We start from the raw sequence: 15219 nt of genomic DNA, 5'->3' as shown, positions 1-15219 counted from the left end.
GAACAGCCAGCTGGAACGCTGGGGCTGCACACCCAGCTGACAAAGAGCTGCACAGAGGGAAAAACCACGTTTGCAGGCTCTCAGAGTGGAACAGGAGGTTTGGAACACACAAAGGGCTTCAAAAAAAGGAGAACATCCAAGGGGCTGAAGAAGAGAACTACCTACAGGCAAAGAGGAGGGTGGGCTGCTCTCCAAAACCAAAAAGCTGCAGTGAGACGAGACAGTGTGACAAACCTCGCTGCCTACAGGGCCCATCACCCAAACCAGCAAGAGGATGAAACACAAGCTGGAGTGCCTCTTCTAGTGAATCTTTCCTCATGAATGCTGCCAGTGAGGAGGTCAACAGGGTCCAGTCTGAGCACTTTGACACAGGGAGAAGAGTAAAGTGACTCTACTTCTTTAGAAATGGAAGGATATTAAAGAAACCCAGCCTGCCTCCACCACGTTTAGCCTAAAAAATAACCTTCCCTGCACCCATGTCTAGTGAAAGTAACTGGACTGAAACAGCACAGGTCACCTCAGCTAACAGCCTTGAGCTGGGGAAACAAAATAAGCCTGCAGTTAAACAGATAAGGGTTTCATAAAGACTGGGTATGCTTTACCTCAAAGTTATCCCTCGAAATTACCTCCATATGAGCTGTTACCTTGAATCCACTCATGATAAACAGTGAGATAAAAAATTTCATTTCTCTAATAGTGTTTATGTGATTTGTCAAAGTGGGATCTCATTAGCTGGCTGCAATGAAAACAAGCCCTTGCTTAGTGTACACCAAGGCAGCCTGGGTTCATCGATGTTCCATGAGCCACATCCTCTCCTCTTCAATAAAAACAAAAATGACACAGAACATGGGCTGTATTTGCTAGCAATTTCCAACACAAAATCCGAACAGTTTCTCCTCAAAGCAAAGAGCTCATGATTTATGTCCAAAGAGCTGGAAGCTGAAGGCAGGTGATTTCAATAACTCAGAACGAGCTGCGTTAATTAATTTTGAGAGTGGGCATGGGGAGCCCTTATGAGCAGCTCCCCGAGAGTGAAAGGGAAGGGCTATGTGCTCCTGCCACAGGGAATCAGGCTGCACAGCCCAACCCGACTTTCCCAGCCAGCAAATCCCATGGAAAAAGTATCTGTGAAATAATGATTTCTCCAGAATGCAGCACAGGATGGGGAAGGACCTTTCCAGTCCCAGCCTGGGACGTGGAAGGGATGGCCGAACAGTGGGAGGGACATGGGCTGCTTGAGGGAATGGGGAGCAGCTGGGACACACCCAGCTCCTCTAAACCATGAATACAACCAAATAAAATAATCTTCTGAGATTAGGGAAAGGCAAAAGCTGCCTCCACACAAATACGTGGGGCTCTGCTGGAGCTCAGAGGGAAGGTAAGTACTGCCAGATGAGTATCTCGTGAGCAGGACGGTGAAGCATTTTGCTGGATTTCTTTTCATCTTCCATGCCCAGATGACTTGGCCCACACTCAGCTTCCCACTGCACAGAGCTCCCATCCAGAAAACCACAAGCCTCGTATTTTCACACATTTCTCTGAATATGAGTGTTTTCCTTGGGGCAAACAGATTGGATTTTGCTCAGGCAGCCCATAGCAGGCACTTTCACAAACAAACCAGAAGCAAAGGTGTGTGCCAGTCTCTTGAGTGACTGAGAACATTCTGCCCACCTCACGTCCTGTGTTTGCTTGGGTTTTTTTCCTGCTGCTCGTACTCATACAGCCCTAAATAAAGCAAAGCTGAGGAAGTGCCTGAAGTGTTCTACACAGCTGCTTTCATCGAACAAGCCGTCTACCCAACAGACCCATTTTCAAACAAAGCGATCCAACAATAGCACTGACGATGTTTGAACTGGCACAGATTTAGGAAGACAAGCTCTTTGCTGCACCACACTGTCAGCAAGCACTCAGTACAAATGCCACGTTACATGATAAACATCTCTCTTTTTTTTTAAGACTCCCCTTTTATTTTCGCGCCTCTGTTCGGTTGCGTTATTTCCAAATGAGGCTCTGGATCCCAACGAATCACAGTGCTGAGGTCAAGTCCCTCTGAATTCGCTTCAGCGCCTTGGGTTTGGTTTTAAATGTGGGGATAAAGCTTTATCTGCGTCACGAAGCGTCTATTCTGCTCTTCAAAGCTTTCCAACGCTGCTGCAAACCTCTAGTTCCAATTGCTATTGCTGTTGCAAATAAGGTCAGCCTGATCAAAAAACAGTTATTCTAGGTGGAATGAAAATGGTCAGTCTTCAGCCAATGCATGCTATATAAGAAATATCCTGTTCCTGAACTGAAACAAGCCTTCACAAGCTCCAAGTAAAAGGTGATTGAGGTCACCTAACACCTGACATTACTTGCAGCCTCTGATTCATTGCAGAGACCATGTAAAGCTATACCAGAGATGTCAGCTGCATCAGGTGCTTTTTTCTCTCCTGTACGACCTGTATTCAATTGCAGATACAGGTTCAGGTACCACTGTGAGCAGCCAGTGTCCCCAGCCAGCCCAACCTGCAGATGTGACACTGCCTGCAACCGAAAACTGGGGCTGGATGCTGCAATATTTCAATTCAAGCAATTACTCCAGGAGCTGTGGCCCATGGGAGTGAAAAATACTCTGGCTCTGCTGTCTTAAAGACTAAGTCAGAAGCTCCAATTCACCCAATGTATGAGTAAGAAGGAGCTGGCAGGAGAGAAACGGATGGAGAAATGCTGTGGGTGACATCAAGCAGCAACCTCTCGAGACACAAACACATCAGTACACAAGCACCCGGCCCCATGCAGAGGAAGATAAAGGAGCCAAGACATCCCAGCACTGCCTGGATTCTGTGTTTGATGTGCAGGTTTTCAGGCCTGGGCATCATCTTTGCAGTTTGCTCTCGTTAATAGGTTTGCTTGGATTCCAGCTCAGCCCAGCTCATTAGCCACACCGCCGAATCCCACACTAATTCTGCATCCCTTCTACTGCTACAGATAAATAATAAAATTGCCTCCATGCAGGGGTTGTTTTCTTCCTCTCTGCCCCTAATGCAGGTCTGGTAGCATCTCATGTATCTGTTAACGAAGTCCATAATATCGAGAGTTTCTCAGCAAGTAAAAATTACAATCATTAGGCAGTGAGTGATGAAAGACAGAAACACCATTTCTGCCCGGGCTGGCAGAAACAGTACAGCAAGTACACATCCCGGAGAGTCAAGTCTTGCTCTCCTGTAATGTGGTACCCAATGTTCTTCATTAGTACCTGTCTTTAATAAGAGCAAGGCAGCATCCTGCAGCAGGTCACAATTACACACAACAATTAATTCAGGGAGAAACAATGACAGGCATCGCAGAGGAACACTGGCAGCGGGGTGGTAAAATGATGAAGTGGAAGAGGAATAGGAACATTTTAAAGCCCTGCCTGAAACCAAAAACAAGTGGAGGCAGAAGTGACAGCATGGTAGAGGAGCCAAGGCTGGTTTCCTTGTACACAACTTTGTAATTTTTGTTTTAAATAGAAAAGAAACACAACAATTACTCTTTTGGTCACAATACCCCAGTGACCAGGACCAGCAGGCTCAGACCAGGACTTCTTGTGCCATTTACAAACAACACACAAAGCCAACTCAGCTTCTCCCAGAGCTGCAGCTGCTTTCTTGCTGCCCTTTTGTGAAATTAGGGTTTAATTCTCTGGAATAAGTCTGCTAATAAGGACTCCCAACACACCCATCCTCTGGACAGTATGTACCCGCTCATCGTTCCCCCAGGAGCTGTGATGGGAGAGGGACAGGGAAGGGGGGAGAAAAAAATAAATCCACCTCAGAGAGCACAAAATGCAGGAGAAATTCAATACTCCTTCACAGAGGAGTGAGAGGTCGTTGGAATAGAGGTACTGGTTGCACTGGCCATGCTCAGAAAAGCACCAATTTCGTCTGGGAGGGCCTCCTGTCCTCTCCCTGCTGGACAGATCATGTTCCAGGCTCTGTGTTAAGCCTCCCCTGGGAACATTTCCCATGGCACTGAGGACACGCATGTTTGTGATGCTGCCGTCGTGGCAGCAGCAATAGAGAGGGACAGTGTGATCTTTATGTAACACGGGCTCTGTTCCCCTCTGCCTGGGGATGAGATGTTCAACACATGGGCACAACAGGTAATAACAACCTGAAGGGTTAAACACAACCACCAGACCTCTCGGCCCTGCTGGTGTCAGCACTGGGGTTCCTCTGGGTGTGGACAGGTGTAACCACGTGCCCCACAGTATTTCTTCATCTGTTAAATGCAAGAAATGTAACCCAAAAGCCAAGTGAACACTCAGTTATCCTCAGATCCTGGGATCTACATCCCAGGGGAGGTCCTTCCCCATCCTGCAGCCTCAAAGCCCAGTGCTGGGATACAGATACCAGCCCTGCATCCAGTGCTCAAAGATTCTCACAGCCTTTTGCTCCACAAATTTCTACTACAGGCCTGCACAGAGGTAGAGGAGGGACGCTGAGAAAGTCCTTCCAGACATGGATCTACTCACATTCACACTGGTGACCAAAGCTTAATGGATACAGGAAGAAAAGTAATGTTCCTCTGTTGGGCAATGCACTTGCTTTGGCTTCCAAGTACATCAGTCTCTGGAAAATGACTGTACAACAAAATCTCAAAATGAAACTAATTCATTGCTGCTCTCCAGCCTTGGGAATGAAATGAGTAAGTCTGCAGTCATTACAACAATGTCCTGGTAAAAATAAACAGGAAAGGGCACTTAGTAGGATTGCTTCATAGTTAAAAATACAGTATCTCGTCTGAGGTCATTCCGTTTTTTATAGGAACAGGCATGCATGCCTCAAAGTGATCAGATTTGTTATTACTTCCTGTTATGGATGTACACCTCAGTCACAGACAGATAGACAAGGTTCTTTTCCCCAGTCCAAAATCCCTCCCGGGATGATGCAGATTGAGCATCTGCTATTGGGCCAACAGCTCTGAGGGAAGAGGCAGGAATCTGAACACCTGACTACACGGGGGGATTTGGGGTCTGTCTTCTTTTCTCTCAACAAGACTGACAAGGAGGATGCCCAACTTCTTCTATCTAAAAGGTGCAAAGGTGCTCATGCTGCAGACCATGCAGGCACAGAGATGATGCTGGATAAAGGGCAGGAGGCGAGAAAAGTGGGCAGAAGAAGTCCTGTAAAGGATCATAAAAGCTGCATGTACACTTTCCTTCACAGAAAATGTCTTTGTGCTTTTATGGCAAGGAGCTGCTACAATTACAGCTTCTTTTATAAGCGAAGCAGAAACCAGATAATGAGCAAACCTCCCACCGCACAAAGGAGGTGACGAAGGCGTTCTGGGAGCCCTGACGGACAGGCTTCCCTGCAACAGCCAAAAGCACAGAAAATTGCTAAAACCCATCTCCATTTCACCCTCTTCAAGGCTGTGAGCTGTTCATAGCCTTTTTCTTCCCCAAAGTACAAAAAGGATCACACCAAAAATGATTGTGCCTACACAGATAGCAAGCAAAAACCTTTCAGCCGGACAAAGCAGAGCTTGCACATGCTGACCTGCAGAACGAGCCCATGGCTGCATCATCCCTGGTCTGGGGGAGTAAAGAGAGGGAACAAAAAAAGATTTCACAAAGAAAAAAACCAAGTAAGATATTGTCCAATCCAGGTGAGTTTGTACTTCACCACAGAGGTTCATGATTTCAGTGACACACAGGAAAATCAAGAGCTCCCACCAGTCTTCCTCTCCTTGACCTCAAGATCCACTGGGAGAGCAAGACAGCTTGATGAAGCCATGTGCAGGTGTAAAAGCCTGGGGCATCCAGCTTTTCTGGAAACCAAGTTTTTAATTTCCTAAGAAGGTTGCCCCTCATTCCTGCATGGGAGCAAGCACAGAAGTTCAGGTGGCTTGGTAGGGAAAAGGAAAATTTAGGCAGCAGCTCCACAGCCCTTCCCCTGGCTTGGGGTCACCCTCCAAAATCAAAACCCCTTGTTCTGTACAGTCAGTGCACTGCTGCTCCCATCCCTCTGCCACATATCAACCAACAGCACGGTGCAGGCCCACTCTTGTGTCCACAGCTCATGTCCTCCATCAACAAAACCAGCTTCCAAAAATCAACTGCTTCTCCCTGGGTTTGAGTTACAGGGGAGTTAAAGCTTTGTCAGGATTCCTTAGGAAGGGGAATGACAGGGACCTGATGCAGGCAGGCAGCCTGGCAGGCTGCACATAGTTGCTTGCTCTAACTAAGATGAGGATCCTAGTATTTACAAGGAACCAATGTCCGACAAGCACTGCTGTGATTGGGCTGCTGAACTATCTGGTGCCACCCTCAGGAGAGCAGGGATGTGGGATGCTCCTGCCAAGAACCATTTCTTGCACATGTCACTGGGGTCATTATACAGGTGGAAAACACATGGAGGGTTTTGCTTTCTTGATTTACTAATCTACTTTCCCATCCATGTGCTGCTGCCACGTGAGCAACTGGAGATAAATGTCCCCTTGGAGTTCATCCAGGGGGAAAAAAATAGGGAAAATAAGGTGGCATTTTCTTTGGGGTGCTACCAGCCTGCCACAAGCCAGATTCAGCACCCCCACCATGAAACCCCAAGGCCTCCCTCCCCACCACGAGTCTCCAGACACACAGAAGATGCAACTGCATCGTGATGGAAGTGTGGCAGCAGGGCTTACGGAAATAACCTCCCAAGAGTACCCAGCACACTGTGTGTCTGCATTTCTCCATCAAAACAGCCTATTTTGGGAAATCCCATCCTTCTGAGAACTGGGCAGGCTTCTCCTAAACAGTCTGTGCCACAGCACAGCTGGAATACACCTGGCTCATGTCTGTGACTAAGGCAGGCACACAGCACGAGAAGGTCCCGTCCAGCCCCTGGATCACTGACATTCCCGGGGTGGCAGTGGGTTTCTCCCCTCAGGGCTCCAGCAGCTCCCAGTCCCCAGGCTATGCACAAACACTGCCAAAGCCCAGGGCCATGAAGGAGGAGCCACCTCTTCCACACCTTCCAGTCTGGGTAGATAAAACCACTTTCTTTTTTGTTTCCAGCTGCACTTTTTCCCTTGTCCTGTGAGACACAGGTGGTCACAGACTTGCCATTTCATGAGCAGCACCTCATCAGCACGTGAGAGGGTTTAGCAGCAGGATGGCAGGAGAGGGATGGAGTGGGATGGAGAAGAAAGAGCCTCTTCCAGCTTCCAGGGTCTACAGATAATCCTCTGATCCATATGGAAACGAGACTCTTGGCTTAAATATAATTTTTTTCATCTTTTGTGTGTGTGCTGACTTACTCCATCAGGGCTGCCAGCAGCCTGCAGTTTATTTTTAAAACACTAAACAAGAGAAGTCCAGTATATACAACAAAGACCCTGGGTTTTCAGAGAAGCACTCTGCAGATGCTAAAAAAAGGAGGTTGCTTTTCGGGTTAGCTGTGAGGGGAGAGGCAGATTCTGACCTTGGTTTTGAGAAACGCTGAGCAGGCACGTCGCACACCAGCTGGATCCCAAATTCACTCTCAGAAAAGGCACAGAAATGGCTCAGCTTCCCAAGCACAGCCTGCCTTGGCAGGTACCCATGCACGGTGAGTGAGCAGCTGCTGGAATGACTGTCACCACCTCGCCCGGAGCCCTGAGCACTGAGACCGTGCCCAGCTCGACACACAGACAAAGCATCTCAGCTAACAGCTGAGGCTCCACAATCCCCCCACCACAGGCAGCTCAGCCTGCAAACACACCATAAAAATATATTGTACAGCTTCTTCAAGAGGATTTAGATGAAAACACCACCACCTCCAGCTGTGAGGCTGTGGGAAGCAGTGCTGGGACAAAGGATGTGGCTCTCCCTCAAGGTGACAGCGCTCCTAATTGTGCCACTCCAGCCGGCACGCCAGAGGGTGCGACCCAGTTTTGGTGCTTGTTATGTGGCTCGCAGTGGTGCCGACACGCTAGAAAAGCTAAATTTAGGAGACAAACAAGCCTGGTGTTACACACCTGGGCAGGACTGGCTCTGTTATGAGAGCTGGAGAATCGATGCCCTCCGCTTCCACACGCTACAGTGGCGCTGCAAAGCCCCCGCTGCCGGAGTGAAAGCGTTACCAAGTCACTTGGAATAAAATTGCCACTAAATGCTATTTGGGAGATGGGGGAAAAAAAAAAAAGGCAAATCCTCACTCTTTCTCAGCTATTGTAGGAAATGAAAACGGCTATTGCTGCCTGGTAGAGAGTCCAATTATGAATAATGTGCGTTCTCTCCCTGCACAAAGGATGAAAGGCATCAGAGCTGGTGGTGACATTTTAAGACCGGAGATGTAAGAGCGGATCTGAGCCTCATTGCAAGCCCAGCTTTACCCCAATAAAGAAACACTTTCTGCAGTCAATTGCCTTGCAGCGTAGCTTGAAGCCCCGCTATTGATCTAGCATCTGTTATAAGCAGATAATCATCGCCACTGTGCCATGGCTTCTATGATGGGGTCTAAAAGCACTTTCCAGAAGCTGGTTGAGGGCTGTTTTCTTCTCTCCCCCGTGGCTGCAGGCAGGCAGAGGTTTGTGGGGGAGCCTACAAAAGTCTTGCAGCTTGACAGAATCTGAAGGCCAGAAAAAAATATTGAATCACCCTGACTCATTCATCTCCCAGTCCTGTAAACTTCAGGTAACTGAGGTGCACTCCCTGCAAGGCTCTGCGGCCATCCCAGCCCTCACACAGCTATTTTATACCCTACAATTTCCTTTCCCCAGCGAGGTGCTGACACAACACCATCAAGCCATGGCTCAATCCTTTCCTTCTCTAAGACAGGCAGTGAGAGCTGTTGAAATCTCCCAGCATCAGGCTTTTTTCTCCTGTCCCCAAAAGGTTTCTTGGACTTTGGCTCACTGAGGTCTGAATCCCGACAACTCCCAAGCTTCCATCTGCTTCCCAGCAGCGTGGGGGTGTTTTAGGCCAGGCACCTTCCTCCGAGTTTAGCAAGAAGTGGTCAGATGTAGGTGAAATTGGGCTGCCAGTGCCTGCAATCTTCCCCCTCCCTTCCAGTGCAAGCACTTCTTACCCACTTGGCAGATTCCTCCAGTCTCCAAAGAAGGAGAAAAAGATGGGAAATTAAAAATAAATGAACCAAGAGATACACATCCATCAGGAGCCAGGCGTTGTCAGCCCAGGTCCCTGTGCAACTACTTCTTTAATCAAAACCTCATGCAGCTTAAACACTTGACAGAAGTCTAGAACAGAGATGTTACCCTGAACAGGAAAAGCTGCAACCTTGAAGAATAAAATCACTGTCTGATGGGGTCTATTTCCTTTAAAATCACGCTAAATTACGCCAAGCCTGTTCCCAGTGCTGACATTTGAGGTTTCACCCTGCAGATTCCTGTGAGACACACGGGTGTCTCGAGGGGGTGACCGAGGTGATGGGAGGAGTGAGCTCTGGGGCGCCAGCTGAAGATGAGCCATTTCTAAATCAGTCCATGACGCCAGACCTAAATTTTTAAGAGGCTCAAATCAAGAAAAGATTGCTGATGGATGCACTCCCCACTTAAAACTCACTTGCGTGGTGATGGACGTCAGACTACTGGCCTCACGGCTATGCCTGGTTGCAACTGAGAGTGACAGAAACCTTCCAGCTTTCTAGAAAGTCCTCATGTGCCAAGGCTCAGCCAGCTCTTTAGAGCCTCCTGCATGCAGGTTATCTACCTCTCTTGGCTTGAAAATGTTTGTCCCTGAGGAGTTTTTATTTAATGCCTTCCTTAGTTACCAAGGGATGAGAAGTTTCTCCCATCGTTCTGCGGCTTTCCAAACACAGATGGGATTTATTGAAGTTCCTGCTGCTCTGGCCTCATTAACATTTTATGGCACAGCTCCAGAGATGTGCCTGCTCCTTGCCAGGTGCCCCTCTACAGCCCCATGGTGGCTCAGGTCTCCTGGCTGCATTGAACATCCTTGGGGAGTTTAAAGTGATTTCATTCCCAAAACAGCTCCGCAGCTTCCTTTTGGGACCTCACCTGCACCCTGCCTCCTGTGGGACCACAGTTCCCAGCAGCTCCTCTCATAACAGACACAGTGGGTGGGAAAGCAAAGACAGCATGATCAGGAGAGAGGAAAAAATATGGGAAAAACTAGAGAATAATGCAGGAACACATTCAAGCTGTGCCATGGACAACATGACCTGAGGGCTGTCCAGGGACAGGAGGGATTCTAACTGGCACAAAGGGGGTGGAAGCAGAAGAGGGGGTGCAAGCCCACGGTTTGGTGAGGAAATGCAGCAGGTGGCCCTGGGGAGACATTCCTGGTACCCCCCTGCACATGCCTGCAGGGAGGAAGATGGGAATTGAAAGTCGTGAGGCCCTTCTGGAAGAGCTTTTCTCCCCTGTGGAGAACAGGAGGGAACATCAGCACAGCCCAGCTGGAGTCTGCAAATTGCCCCACTTAGGCTCTGGTCCTCAAAATTGCTCTTACCCAAAGTACATCCATCAACCTGACAAGCATCACGTTTTTCTCTGGAGGACACACTCCTCCGCAGCCTCCAGAGTCTGTGCTTCGTCCCCAAACTCCACAGGTTTTGTCCCAGAGAAACATGCCCAGTGCTCACCAGGGCACCTTGCTATGATCAAGGCCTTGGGATATACCTCTCCATGATCCAAGCACTGCATGGAGCCGGGGTTTCCCCACCACATATTTATTCAGAGGCACTGCACAGCAAGGACAACCCAATGCCAAACTTTGGAAGAGGCAGAACTGGCTGGAGTTCAGCAGAAACAGGGAATTAAGACACTGAACTAAATCAATGCATCCCCACCCAATCTCTATCCAAATCAGGAATTTCATGCACAGGAGGGATTTTGACCAGCGTCCCACATTACTTATTGAGCAGAGAGAGCAAAGAGTGCTTTGGCACTGTGCAGAATTCCAGTCTTTGCACTGAAGCTCTTGGAAACCCAGAGCAATTCAGATGCAGAAGCAATCTCAGCTGCTGGGAAGGAACTCAAATAGCCAAGGACAGAGAGAGTCTGTGCAGGGATATAGGGAATTTTTTAAGAAGAGCTGCTGGCTGGATGCAGGGAGGCGACAATGATCCCATGGATAAAAGGATGGGGAGGAGGTAAAGGAACCAGGTCAGGAAAAATCCAAGGATAGCCAGGGCCACTCTTGCTGAAATGTATCCAACAGTGGGGGCTTGCTTAGGGCTGCAGGGCCCACAGGCCCCCTGCAAGAGCCTTCCAGCATTGCCTGGTGTGAGCCACACACCAGGACTGAAAACACCAGGGAGATGCTTGGGGGCCTGGGCAGAGCGAGGACGGAGGCATACAGACTGCAAGATCCACCCGGCCCATTCCAGCCGGGAAAACACGGAATGCCACGCTCAGAGTTTTCCCCAATACCCAGCTCAGGCTGCTCACTCAAACCTCCTGCTCCCAGGCGCAGCCCTGCACGTCTGGCTTGGAGTGCCACCTGCTGCCAACGGCGTCGCTCCCCAGTCCCTGCCAGGGGACAACAGCAGCACACAGCAACAAACTTCCTGCTCTTACATCAGCTTTCCCCATCCTTTAACAGCAGCCAAACTCCTGATCCAAAAAGCAACGCTATTTCCCAAGCTGCAGGCGTCCCACGAGTCCCAGGCATAGCAGCAGATGCTAATAAAGTACTTTTTTCTTTGCCTTTCATGCAGTTTCTCGCTGGAGCCAGCCTCTCCCCCAAGAGACCACATCCTGAATCTTCTTGTTCATTGATTCTTTATGCTAAATGATGACTCCGCAGTCGAAATAATGTGGCATATTCCAGCTCGCATTTCAGACACCGTGAGACTTTTTAATAACGAGTTGCATGAAAAATTAGGGAGGCTGCAACAAAGAGCTCCGACAGAGGTTTCCAAAGTGACTCACAGCCAGCAGAGCCTCGCTTTTCCAAAGCCCAGCGTGAGACGATCTCAAGAGCCCCCGCACTCAGAGAGAGAGGAGTCCTCCCCCTCTGGAAAAATAAGGCCTCTTTGAAGAGTATTCTCCAGGGAGAGAATCCCTGCAGGGAGGTTTGGCGGGCAGATTTGGGAATCATGGCTGAGATGGCATCCCATTCCCAGGAGTGCCCGCAGGGACATTTCACCCACACCTCAGCTGTGCTGCTGAGGCTGCTGCAGGGTGGGAGTCACCTCGTCCTGCAGCCAACTTGGGCTTCCTGCTTGTCACATGGGCTCTAGAATGCTGCAAAACTGGGCCAGCAATGATTTCTGCTGGTTTCTTAAGGAGGCAGCAAACCACAGCAGTAACAGGCAGTGGAGGTTGCTCCAGCCTTGGCTCCCAAAGCACTGTGGCACCCACAGCCGTAGCAAACATCACCCATGCACAGGTATCCTGCTCCTCCTAGGGCTGGCTTGCTGCCAACCCTGCAGCTCTCTGTCAGGCTTTGCAGCATGATGGAGGACCAGTTTTTTCAGGCCAACTTTTGGCTTGACTGTTTTTGCTTCCTGCCATCCACACAAACAGCTGCCAACATATTTCAAGGAGAAGCAGCAGGCAACATATCCAGTGCAGCCACCCTGATGGGGATTAATGCCATTCATGCTCAGTCCCAGTAGTGAGCAGTGCCTGGCTGCTGGGTGGGACACGTGGCTGAAGGATGGGTTTGATTGCTCTGCTCCCTCTCCCAAGCTCAGCACCCAATTCTTTCTGTATCCTGTGCTGGTTCCCACCTTCACGTCCTATGTGACAGCCCTCAGGGTAACTCCCAGCCCCAGGAGCTGCAGCACAGCTCCCTGCTCACCCACTCCTAAAGGCTAACTGAGCACAGTTCCCTCCACTCAGCCCAGCAGACTTCCCAAAAGAGGTTTTTACTCCCAAAGGAAGCTGGGAAAGGAAGGCTGAAAGTAAAGGAGCAGCTGGCACACAGGCAGCTCTTACCACATTCCAGAAGAGAGGGTTGAAGGCGATTGAGAGGACGGCCACTATGAAGTCAGTGTCAGTCACATCCACGTAGCCAAAGAGCCGCACCATGGCTGCCACATCCACCTGTGGAGGAAGGGATGGAGTGCAGGATCCCACAGGGACACTTCACCTCAAACCAAACCCATCAGCTGCCCCAAGGGGAGATGAACCTTTTAATAACCCCAAGGAATGTGTTGTCACAGCTTGCAAAGTGCTATGTCAGGGTGCAAAGCCCAGAAGAAGGATGGCAGCTTCTCCAAGCTGTCTCCCCAAACCTCAGGAGCACTGGGCTCTCTGGGAGCCCCACACTCACAGCAGTGCCCAGAAGGACACAGGCACTGAGGTGACACTGCTGCTCTGAGGACGAGCAGCAGTCCTCAGTTTCCAACTCATGAGTGTTTTAGGACAGGCAGCACCATTCCACAGCATCTCAGTGTCCCTGGAGACAGAGGACACTCCCAGGGACGCTGGTCTGCACGGAACCCCCTAGCAATGAACTGTGTCAGCTTCAAACTTGTCTCCCATCAAGTAAGAGAGATGCAAACTCCCTCCATTGCAAGGGGTTTTGTTGGGTTGGTTTTTTTTTTTTGCACTGTAAGGAGCTGCAAAAGAATTTCCTGTCTTAATGACAACAATAAAAACTTCTTAAAACTTGATGTTCTCCTTTTAAGAGAGAGAGATTTTTCCCAAGACGGCTCCCTGACATTGTCAGCATTTTTACGTGCAGTAAGCCATGCTACTTCTCCCTCCTCACTCCCTCTCCCTGGTATTTGGATGAAAAACAGCCAGTGTCTTTTTTTTCCTTTTGGTCAAAACCTTTGAAAGCAAACAACAAAATAGCCCAGCCCAAGCCCTTCCCTCACTTGAAGCAAAACCAAGACAACATTGAGACATGGAAGGTTTTTGCTTCCCCAACACAGCTGTGTTTGCAAGTCCTTTAGATGCCAGGGGACAAGAATGGCTCAAAAAGGTATCAGTTCCAGCTCACTCGTACGGGAGATAAATTCCCACTGGCTCCTCACATGCTCTTGGAAAGAACCAGAGCCACAGTGTCACCATGGAAAGGGGCTGTAAACCCAGCACCTCTCCTAGCCCAGAGAAAAGGCCATGGGAATAGCTCCCGTGCTAGCCCAGGGCACATCCAGTTGCTCCAAGCACCTCCTGCCCAGCCATGACTGCCCACAGTGCAAAGTGCAGGAGTAAAGACCGTACAGCCCTGGGGTAAGGGGGGATCCTCACGGGGGTCCACAGCTGCCTTCAAACCACCACTGCCCCAGATCCCCCACGCTCCTACATCTGAGCCCTGGGGACACAGGTGCTGGCACAGAACAATGGGAGCAGCCCCACGGCCTGATCCAGACTGGTCTCCCCCTACTCCCATCGTCCACAGCCTCTCCTCCCCTCCCTTCACTCCCAAGCAGCTCTTCCCCATCAGACCTCGTCCCTTCACACTGTCAAGGCATAACACAAGCAGCTGCTGGCACTGGGGCCGAACTGTCTAATCCGGCTTCAATTGCAATCCCGTGGGGCCAGGACAGCTTCTTTCCTCTCGTTTTGTACAGTGCTGAGCACAGTGCTAGCACGGGCTGAACAAAAGCTTCTTGACCTACTAACTCCTGGCAGGCAACATCGTTAACATTGCACTCACCTTCTTTTCTCCTGCTCAACAACCAAATTCGCAGCTGCCAGGGGAGGCAGATTGGCCTGTGCCCGGCGTGTGCTTTTCGGGATAAAAGGGGAGCCCTAATGGGATGAGCTGTCTCTTCGAGCTGCTGGGACAGCCACGTAACAGGCACAGAACATTCAACTTTGCCCTCTCCTCCACGGTGGGGGATCAATGACCGTGGCAAGCGCTGCCCGCGTGATCACAGCCCCAAAGTCAGGGAGGGTGGGAACAGCATGGGCAGCTGGGTGGGAGCTGTACAGGCACCCAGGTGACAGCTGCATGGGCACCTTGGTGAGACATAAACGGGCACACGGGTGAGAGCCATACAGGCACTTGGGGGACAGCAATACAGGCACCTGGATAAGAGCTGCATGGGCAGCTCTCTCTTGGGTGAGAGCTGTATCGGCACCTGAGTGAGAGATAAATGGATACCTGGGTGAGAGCTGCACGGGCACCTCCACAAGAGCTGCAGGGGCACCTGGGTGAGCTGGTGACAGCACCCCCGGGCCTCCCGCGCAGTGCCAGAGCAGCCCCTGCTTCCCGGTCAGACCGTGCCATCCCGGCTGGGGTGGAACCGGGCGGGGAGGGCGCTGGGTGCACCTGGGGAACCGGGGACCGAGCATCCCGAGGCCTGCTGCACCTGCGGGCACAACCCGGGGGCGATTCCCAGCGGA

At 50.3% G+C, this 15219-nt stretch overlaps 1 protein-coding gene across 1 annotated transcript in view; it reads right to left on the bottom strand.

The window, feature by feature from the left end:
* PEMT (phosphatidylethanolamine N-methyltransferase) overlaps window positions 1-15144 on the bottom strand; it is a 41925-nt gene extending 26781 nt beyond the window's left edge. The window contains exons 1-2 of the mRNA XM_008633437.2: window positions 14528-15144; window positions 12856-12963 (exon numbers count right to left, since the gene is read on the bottom strand). Of these exons, the coding sequence (XP_008631659.1) occupies window positions 12856-12948 (93 nt within the window). The 5' untranslated portion in view covers window positions 12949-12963; window positions 14528-15144. The remainder of the gene's footprint in view (window positions 1-12855; window positions 12964-14527) is intronic.
* Between the last annotated feature and the right edge of the window lie 75 nt (window positions 15145-15219).

This window comes from Corvus brachyrhynchos, unplaced genomic scaffold (assembly GCF_000691975.1).
Source record: "Corvus brachyrhynchos isolate BGI_N302 unplaced genomic scaffold, ASM69197v1 scaffold5, whole genome shotgun sequence".
NCBI classification, from domain to species: Eukaryota; Metazoa; Chordata; class Aves; order Passeriformes; family Corvidae; genus Corvus; species Corvus brachyrhynchos.
Note: the sequence above shows the minus strand (reverse complement) of the source record. Positions and strands in the feature narration are given on the sequence as shown.